This window comes from Anarrhichthys ocellatus, unplaced genomic scaffold (assembly GCF_004355925.1).
Source record: "Anarrhichthys ocellatus isolate YVR2014 unplaced genomic scaffold, GSC_Weel_1.0 scaffold3, whole genome shotgun sequence".
Lineage (NCBI taxonomy): Eukaryota > Metazoa > Chordata > Actinopteri > Perciformes > Anarhichadidae > Anarrhichthys > Anarrhichthys ocellatus.
Window position 1 is genome coordinate 12,122,118 of NW_022280033.1, and position 9,912 is coordinate 12,132,029.

The 9,912-nt window shown below is 42.9% G+C and overlaps 2 protein-coding genes across 4 annotated transcripts in view; one reads left to right on the forward strand and one right to left on the reverse strand.

The window, feature by feature from the left end:
* The first annotated feature begins 374 nt into the window (after positions 1 to 374).
* LOC116398330 (5-hydroxytryptamine receptor 1D) lies at positions 375 to 3,164 on the forward strand. The gene is made up of 3 exons (XM_031874545.1): positions 375 to 531; positions 1,580 to 1,740; positions 1,893 to 3,164. The coding sequence occupies exons 1-3, from the start codon at positions 375 to 377 to the stop codon at positions 3,162 to 3,164; spliced, it is 1,590 nt and encodes a 529-aa protein (XP_031730405.1).
* Positions 3,165 to 3,710: 546 nt separating this feature from the next.
* slc35f3b (solute carrier family 35 member F3b) overlaps positions 3,711 to 9,912 on the reverse strand; it is a 47,453-nt gene continuing 41,251 nt past the window's right edge. For all 3 annotated transcript variants that reach the window (XM_031876532.1, XM_031876541.1, XM_031876550.1), the window contains 4 exons: positions 7,357 to 7,482; positions 6,635 to 6,827; positions 6,399 to 6,488; positions 3,711 to 6,121 (listed from right to left, as the gene is read on the reverse strand). In XM_031876532.1, the coding sequence (XP_031732392.1) occupies positions 5,880 to 6,121; positions 6,399 to 6,488; positions 6,635 to 6,827; positions 7,357 to 7,482 (651 nt within the window). In that variant the 3' untranslated portion in view covers positions 3,711 to 5,879. The remainder of the gene's footprint in view (positions 6,122 to 6,398; positions 6,489 to 6,634; positions 6,828 to 7,356; positions 7,483 to 9,912) is intronic.

The window sequence follows — 9,912 nt, forward strand, 5'->3', positions numbered from 1 at the left end:
ATCATACATAATGCAGAACTGCTACTTTTGTGTTTTCATTGCAGGTTGTGATTTTAAATAGCTCTTTTTTTTTGATAAAGTTGAATAAATAATACTTTGACATTGTTATCCATTTCATTTCCATGTGATTTTTCATTTATTGTGGTTGGAGATTGCATCAACCAAGGAGGCACAGAGGGAGTTAAATACGGTTCAGTAGGTGCTCGTGCATCCTCCTCCCCTTCCAGCAGTGAAGGAGTCGGTTCACCTGGAGACCGTCCGACCAGAGGCGGGGAGCAGATGGAGTACATCCGATCACACTCATTTGTTTTTCCGTCAAGTCACGCTCGTACGTGGCTCATCATGTGAGGATTGCAGTTGTTTTTGGGTGGGACATGGATGACCTGGAGGGCTCCTGGTCGGTGTCCCTGCAGGCAGCAGCGGTAGCGGTCAACGCGAGCTGGACGGAGGGCGCGGGGCTCGGTGTGTCCAGGCAGACCCAGCTGGTCCTGGAGATCCTCATGGTGCTGATGTGTTTGTGCGCTGTGGCAGGTAAAGACTTGAACTGTTTTATTTATTTTAACCACACAATGTCCCGCTTAAAGTTTCTGATAATAACCTTACAGTAGGCCTACCCTTACAGAAAAACATACATTCTGCATTATATTTCTTTGTTACATCACCTCTATGATGTCACACACGAATAACTTAGTGACCAAATTTTTATTGTTGCACAAATGGAAAGTTCTTAATATCTTGCGTCGGATGAAATTGAAAAGTTATTTGACTTGAAATATTTGTATTTTGGCAGTTTAAGAAATCTAGTCAAAAGTTCTGTGGCACCCTTATTAAATTCTTTGTAACAAATGGCTTTATTAGTGGTTAATACACCATTCAGTTATGCTATAAATATTCATAATCCATTCATACGATTCCTTCGGTTGGTGTTCATTCTCCCCCAGCACGACATTTAAAGTATCTTTGTTTAGTTCATTAAAAAGAGCTTCTGGATCAAAATTGATTGTTGAAATGTTGTAAAATGATTTTTTTATCAAAGGCTGATTTGACATTTGAAACTACGTGGTTGATTTGAAAGTTTCCCTTTTAAAGGACTTTCATTTATGCCTGCAGGCTTGATGAGTAATTAGAAAGTCAGAAGTTCACGGCCTTTTATTATTGACTTTATTGACATTTTAAACTGCCAAACTGACTGCTCACCATTGAGTTTTTAAAATGTAAATTTCAAAGCTTAGATTTCCACCAACACACCATAGATGTGAGTGGAATTGTGTTGGTGGTGGCACAAATATCATATTTCAATACCTGGACAAATTAATTTATAATTATCTGCATGGAAAAACCTCTAGTTATATTCCTTAAATACTTGCACGACTGCACAATTAACTAACAATCATAGGGCTCAGCATTCTGCAGTGCTGTATTGTACAATATCAACATATCAAAGTAGTCATTTGTTATGTTTGTTTCCTTGCTATTCAGAGCTGTTTAGATCAAATCCAGACTGTCCACACTTTTCTGAATTCAGATATCAAATCACAGGTTTACTACTGTGTGTAAACTGTGTTGTATTTCTGTGTAGGTAATATCCTTGTTATTGTTATTGTGGCTGCAACCAAGACTTTCCACTCGGTGACGTCAGTGCTGATCATGAACCTGGCCATCAGTGACCTCCTGGTGGGCGTCGGAGTGATGCCTTTTGTTGCTTTGTCCGTCATGAACCGTGGATGGGTGGATTGTACTGTACGTCACCTCTGTCCAGTAATACAAAACGCTTTACAGTCATGTACATTGCAGCATTAGTGACGTGAAGCTGACCTCATAACACCTGTTTTCCTTTGGTCCAGTCAGTGTGTGCATGTGATGAGATTCTGTCTCTCTCTCCTGTCTGATAGGACCTCTGTTCGTACGTGGGTTACACCTCCTCTGTGTACTGTACAGCCTCTGTACTGACATTGGCAGCCATCGCCCTCGACCGCTACCACTCCATCATGGACTGCCTGCTCTACAACTCCCGTTGCACCCTGTGGAGAACTTGTGCTGTTGTCCTGTGGATCTGGCTGCAGGCTCTGGTGACCAGTTGTCCTCCCCTGCTGGGCTGGAGCTCCGTCAGCTATGTGGTTCCCATGTTCAGCTGTGCGGTCAACTGGGCCAGCAGTCCCAGCTACACAGCTTTCATGGCTGCCCTGTCGTACCTCATCCCGGCAGTGGTCATCCTCTTCTGCTACGTGAACATTGTCAAGGTGGCCCGCAGCCATGCCAGGAGGATTCACACATTGGAGGACTCTGTCCAGTGCAGCAGGAATCCAAGCTCTGCCTTCGCTCCTGCTGAGTCCTCTCACCAGCACTGTGGGAGCCACAGCAGCCCCTCGACACTGATTTATCATGTGAGTGGACAGTTTGTGTCTGAGGTCAGTAGAGAGGAGGGGGATTATACCAGCCCCTCTCTCCCCGAATCTACGACAGAGCAGAGTAACCCTTCATCCAGACGTTTGTTCTCCTTCCTGGCTCAGAGCACCTCCCAGCCACCGCTGCCGAACTCCCATCAGCACCAGAGCCAGCGTGGACTGGTGCGTCTCTTTCTGGTCATCGCAGCCTTCTTCCTCTGCTGGACACCTTATATAGGCGTGGCCCTGTTTCAGGCCACAGAAACTGCAATCTCGGGCCAATCCAGCCTCGTCCCACACTCTGCCGTTACCTTTTCGTACTGGCTGGTGTTGCTGAACTCTGACATCAACCCGCTGCTGTACGCTCTGCTCAGCAAACGTTTCCAGGGCGCTCTTCAGTGTCTGAGGCAAAAAATAAGAGCACGTCTGGGGAGTGTGGTGGCCAGGGAGGGGGAGGTCAGAGCAGGGGGAGATGAAGGCAGGAGCACTCTGACCACCACCCATCCTGGTCCGCCTTCCAGCTCTGAGAGTTCAACCTGTGATGACTCCAAGTATTCCTCCTCCATTTTTACCATCAGCACTGACTTCAAGCATCACTCTACCTCCCCGTCCTTCTCAGTGTGGCAAGATGCTGGAGGTGAAGGGAGGGCGGACTGCCTGCAGGTCCCCTCTCAGCCACAAGATGGCAGCAGATTACCTTTCTCTGCTCTGACCAGGGAGCGTCAGGCCACTTTCTTCTATGGACAGATAACAGTCAGAGTGGAGCATGATGTTTCCTAGTCTAATACCTGCAGATGCTGTTGCGGAAACAATGTTATAGGACTAACCATTATCGTTTTTTATTATTGATCAATCTGTTGTTATTTTCTCAGTTAATTGATTAATCATTTGGTTCAGAAAATGTCATAGAAGACCAGCAAATATTCACATTTAAGAGGCTAGAATCTGATTTTTGAGGGCATTTTCGCTTTAAAAAAGACTTAAATGATTAATCAATTAGTAAAATAGTTGCCTATTATATTTCTGTCAATTGATTTTTCAATAATTTCAGCTGTAACATATAAGACATGTTCAAATGTCTTCTGTTGTCAACCTGATGTTCTACAACCCCGAAATATTCAAGAAAATATTCAATATATTAAAAGATTATCAAAATGATCTGCAGATTAATTCAATATTGATCTATTCATCAAATTATCGTTTCATCTCTAGCGGAGATCACTGCATTTTTTTTTCAACTTGTCATGTTGCCTGCGGCCATTTCTAGTGATCGCACTGTAGCGCACAGCAGAGGCACAGAGGAGAGAACAAACCTGGACAGGGAAGTGTATTGAAAAGAAATCTTTTTATATAGTACATGTGATTACACTTGAAGACACCCAACAGTTGATCTAATAAACCCATCATTTATTCACGCTCTAAATATTTCCTCCTCAAATGTGATAATCATATGTTGCATCTTCGTGTAAAAATCATCATTCCTTACAAAGGTTTACATTTATGTCTAGCAACAATTCCAGAGGAATACAATATTATAATTTATTGTCATAGATCATGACAATGGGGAAACAGTGCTAATGTTTTCTATTGCGAAAGAAAGAAAAGGCAGTGAAGTGGACTTCAGCTGTATCTGCTCATACAGTATGGGCATGCTCGTCCTGCAGATGACCAAATGCAAAAAAAAAAATATATAAAAAAGGTCCTGTAAGATGAGTCAAGAGTTTGTTCCAAAAAAACTCAGTCAGATGAGTACAAGAAGGATAGTATTAAAGAGTGTCTCTGCAGCAGTCTGTGGCGGCACTGTAGAAAACCGATGGCACGTATGGGAGCGTGTGTGGTGGAGTGATGGTCATACATTCACAACAAGGCAGAGTTACCACTAGTAGCTTTGCAAGGCGTGTGCCTCAGTCCGTCTCAGGTTCATCTTGGTTGTTATCTCGCTTCAGAAATGTGATTGATGGAAACAGATAGTGAACCGATACAGTAAGACAGTTTTTGACAAAAAAAAAAGCAGAGGCGGACAAATGGGAGTTGTTCTCATGTGTTGGCACACCTCTTCTCAAGCCACAGTGAGACATCTGTTATTTTCAACAGGAAAAAAAAAAAGGTGATAATTTCTGCAGATTCGTTTGTGTGCATATATGTCTAGAAAGTTAAACGTGAGGGGAATTCAAAGGGAGGCTCAGTGATAGCTGTGGTTGATGTTCAAAGTTATTAAAGGGGTAGTTCCAAGTTTCCATTTTGGTCTTATAATACGCTGTTAGTGCTTTTTAGTCCATCCAAAGTTTTGTATACCTGACACATTATTTGTGAATATGGGCCAGTTAATAGTTTCGACAGCGTACGGACAGTTAAAAACACATTTTATATTATATTTTAATGACAATACATGTCCTTTTAATACATGTATTACCTATATTGCTTAGTTATTAAACTGTTTGCTGCCGGTGTCTCAGCAACAGAAAGAAAGTGAGGCAAGTGCTTTATTGACGGACTGGAAGCGCACACACTTTTTGACAAACAAATCTCAACCATCTCATGCATTGAAAAACGTCTGCAATGGAGATACTGGTTTTAGATCTCTCGTGACTTAACTGTGAGCCTGAGCAACGGGTGTCGGCATCGACAGAGAGGGAGTTTAGCCCGAGGAAAGCACATAACCGCGGGGGGGCCAATCAGTGTGGCCAAAAAGGACCCGACCTCTCAGGATGGACAGACAGAGAGAGGGGTTGCGAAAGCTTTCTTCATCTCCGATTGATCCTCAGGTGTTCAGACAAGTCCCTTCACACCAAATGAGCCCACTGGGTCCACAGCTCCAGGACAGCCACGGTGTGATACACAGCTATGTACAGCGCACGAAAGGCAGGTGTTTGTCATTACGTTTACACCCGAGGGACGTCACTGTGGGCCTCCCTTTTGTTTTCAGGCATTTAGCATTTTCGGCATTCTTCTTTGGATCTTAAAGGTGTGTACTGAAATTGTGTACATGTTAAGGACAAGCAAGTCCACATGGATTTAGGCCTGCCTCCAGAAAGTCTTTCTTTTTTTCTTCTTCTTCTTCTCAGAATTGAAAGATATCAGGCAAGTTGGCAAGTCTTCCCAGGCGCAGGGATGCAGTGAATCCATGGAATGATTAAGAGGTACAGCTAAATGAATACATGACTCAATCAGTTACACCTGATAATCTTTTGGGTAAGAAGGGTAACAATATTGTCCGTGTCCATGCACCAGCTCTGATAACTTCTGTGTGGAATGGGCACCAAATGAATGATACACAGTCAGTGCCTCCCGCATCTCCCCCTTTGACCGAAATGTTACTGATCAGAGGTCAGTCTGAGATACTTCTTCCATTCAGGGAGCTATACGTGAAAGAGAGCGCAGCTCACCGGACAGGTCAAATGTAACCATTTGAATTTAAAATGAACGTTAATGTGTCTCCCTCCCTTTGTCTGTCTGTGTGTTAGGTGTGTGTTTGCATGGTCAAATGTCATGGAGTCAATGTGCAAATGTTGACAAGGGGGTCCTGGCTCTCCCTCTCCAGTTGAGCCCTGTGGTGGCGCCCGCCTCTGCGCTGCCCTCTGCTGGCTCGTCACGCTTGCGCAGCTTTGTGCTGAGCTGGATGATGCACTGGTCCCAGTCCTCAGGTAACAGCAGCATGAGGAAACCCAGGCAAATGATGAACACAGCGATGAGGCGCACTGTGTTGAAGTTAATTTCGCATGTGTAGAGGTCCACCACTGTAAAATGAAGAGGATGCATTAGTGTCAGCATATGGAGGAATTTGTAAATATTCTAATTAACAAAAAAGAATTGAATGGGATTATTACAAATAATGAATTTAGAAAGTGGAAGAAATAAGAAGTTTGTCACAGAAAAGTATGCAATGAGAATTTAAAATCTACATTCTATTCATCAAATATAGATGAATACTTTTGGGGGGATTTCAAAGCCATCAGATATTTAATGTTGGCCGGATTTAAAAAGTTAAGTCTGGGAGGAAAGCCAGAGACTTACTGGCATTTACAGGAACACTTAGGACGATGCCAAGGGAGATTAATGTCGGGTACGTAATCGCTATGCCAAAGTTCACCAGGACGTTGAAAGCTGTGGGAAGAAGCACAATCAGAGCAGCAGTTGGCTACACAATGAGGGTGTGAAACCACAAAACCTGAAAAAGTTATATTCATTAGTTGCATAATCGTTGCAGTATCAGATTTCTGCACATCGCTTCATATGTCATCTTTCCGTACCAAACTGCAGGCCTGCAACCCCACAGAGGTAGGCCCAGGGGACGTCTGCGAGTGAGCCGATGTACTCCACGTGTGTAAAATACAGGATGACCGGCACGAAGCTGATGAAAACAAAGTTGGCGCTTCCAACAATGCTCAGAAAGAGCGCAGCCTCTCCAAATTTGGCACTGCCCAGGACCATCTTGAAGAGCACCTGAGGACAAGTAGGGAGGAGAGTGTCATGAATGCACAAAATCTGCCCCCTTAAGGAGCAGAGGGATATTGCGGGGGGGGGGGGGTGCATCTGCAAAGTACTTGGCACGTCTCTGGCACAGGGCCGCCGCTGTCTGTTTATCACATTAGGCAGCACAGACAGCAGGGCAGAGGAGACCTGAGCCCTGTCAAAATATAGCTATCTGTCCCGTAACCTCCTTGATCGGGACATCGCAGCCCGGGGGCCAGCCACCGAACGCTCACGTATCACACGCTTCTGTCAGCTCAGTGTTACATTTCATAATCTCTTCCTGTCTTCTGCCACCTGGTTACATAAGGAGAAGGGAGCTAGTCCAGGATTTCTTACATAAAACCAGACTATGCATACATATGTTAAGCTATTTTTTTTTTTTTTTATATATATATACTTGTTGTTCCACTGCAGATGAAGGTGTCACTACAAGGGGAGGTTTATGGAAGGACACAGGCTTAGTAATGTTCTTTACAATTGATCGGATGCAAACAAATACCTTGTAGAGCGCTGACATCGAAGCAGAGGCCACGACCAAAGTAATGCCGATGACTGAATGGCTGTGAAATCCATCAGCATAGGTCATCATTACAATTCCTGCTATGGCCAAGATAGCAGCTACTATCTAGAGAGAGAGAGAGAGAGAGAGAGAGGGAGAGAGAGAGATGAGCGAATGACGGATGGACGACACGCTGCTCGCAGTGAGGTGATAAAGAACCTTGAACACAGCAGGCACACATGGCACATTGTTTGTCACTGTGTTTGTCACTGCAGAAGCATCGCAGGACGAGGCTTGTAATGTTATAATTAATATGTGCGTTTTGTTTTACAGTCAGCAGACTGCTCATTTACTATTTACGTTTTCTCCCATACAGGCAGACACAAGCACATGTACATACACTCAGTGGTGGAATATAACAGATTAGCTACATTTACTTAAGAACTGTACAATTTGAAGGTATTTATACCTTGAGTATCTCCATTTTATGCTACTTTATTTTTTAATATTAAATATTGTACTTTTTACTTCACTACATTTATTTATTGAGTTACTTTACAGATAAAAATTGTACTGAAAGAAAATATACAATATACAGTACATTGTTAAATATTTAATGGTTCCCAAGTTTTTGTTTTTTGGTTTATGGCCCCTTTCCTCTCCCGTTAAATCATCTGATGACAGCTCAGATTTTTCTGAGGTAATAAGTAATAAATATGTAATATATTATATCAGTCACAGGGGCTGATATTCTGCAAAACCAGTACTTTTACTTCTAGAACTTTCAGTAAATTAAGCTGATAATACTTTTGTACTTTCACTTAAGCACGATTCAAAATGCATAACGTGTACTTGTTATGGAGTATTTCTACATGAATGTATTGGTACTTTTACTGAAGTAAAGGGTGTGAGTACATCTTCCACCACTGTACACGCTCTCAGATTCACAGCACAAGTGCTTCCAACATAGCACAGGCAGCTTCTACGATGTCGGCTCGATTGGCTGACATTGATTTTCGTTACACTGCCATCATGTTTACCATCTGTTTCGTCCCGCTCTCAATCAACCTTCAAAAATTCTGAACCAAAATCTTTCCTCAAGACCAGGGGTTCTTAACCTTTTTGACCTCCGGGCCCAACTTTTCAAGTACAAAGTGTCCCGGGGCCCATTCAAATATTAACACTATTAGTTTAACTAATTGATCTCACTCTTGGTTTGATTTGTATTCAATAACTATATTGTTACCTGTTCAACTCCACCCCTATTTTGGAGCAAAACCGCCTAAAATGACATACCCAAATTAAAATGGCTGTAGCTTCTGAACTACTGTGACTATATGCATCAAAAGTGTCAGAAAATCTGTAGGTCATACAGAAACAGAGCAGTGGGCCTTTGGAGTCAGTAAAAATTGAAGATTTTTGTCCGCATAAAATAAAAAAGTATCTTTCAGTATAAATAACTGCCTGTGGCTGTATCTCTACAGGTATAGGGCTGTAACTACACTACCAGTGAACAGCTGCCTCAAATTTGAAGAAGATTGGACAAAGTATGACGATTCTACAGTGTTTCTTCTATGAAGAGATCCAGGCGGAGCTCTAAAAGGATATTTGGAGACCCAAATGGACACATGGTAACCAAATGATATTCTGACACACTAAAGGTGTTTCCCTTTATATTTTGACATAATATTATTTTCCTTTTGTCCTTTGCAAATTGCAAGAACTATATATGTATAGTCGAAGACGTGGTATGCAAGTAACGGACTTACTGTGCGTAATGGCTGCGACTGAGAGCACGATCGAGTATGTGGGTATCTCAGTTACGCAAGGTTATACATTAGTTGACGGCTTATAGAAGAGGAAGATAAGGTTTGTACTTTAAGTACTAGCGTTTTCTGAAGCTACTACCTCCATGGTACCATCCGCTAGCACATTGTTGGGTCTGTAATGTGTCCTTTTCCGTCGAAATGCTGCAAGATCCGACTTGCAGCGGTTATGGCGACTTTAGACAGTGTGTGTTTGGGCTCCTTTTGTGACAAATCCATAAGAAATGAAAGAAAATCGATGATTTCTTTGCAAAGATGAGGGTTTTGGGCATGCTGGGATACCAAACACGGCCATGTTTTGTGACGTAGTTTGCGCAAGCAAGCCGTAGGAAAGGAACGGAAGGGGAGGGGATCGAGGACCCCGGCGTCCTCGCGGAGTTGAACAGGCAAAACCCTTGTCAAATAAATGAGATGATACAATGTGATGATCACAAAGACATTTATTTATCATGTGTATGTAAACCTGCATACACAACAAGAAGCCCAACAGGCTTTCCCACGAGCGTTGGATGTTTCGTCGCTAGGTGTCGCTTTATTTTTGAAGGCTTCAGTGCTTCGTTTGATAGCATTAGCCCACATTCCACACACTGACAGTGTTAAGAAAGTCAGGATTGTACTTGCGCACACATTTAGACTTTTGGGGGGGGTATGGCACCACTGTCGTCTTCATTTGTTCTACCACTACAGTGTAGTGGTTAAATCGTGTAATGTTTATGATTCATTAAATGAT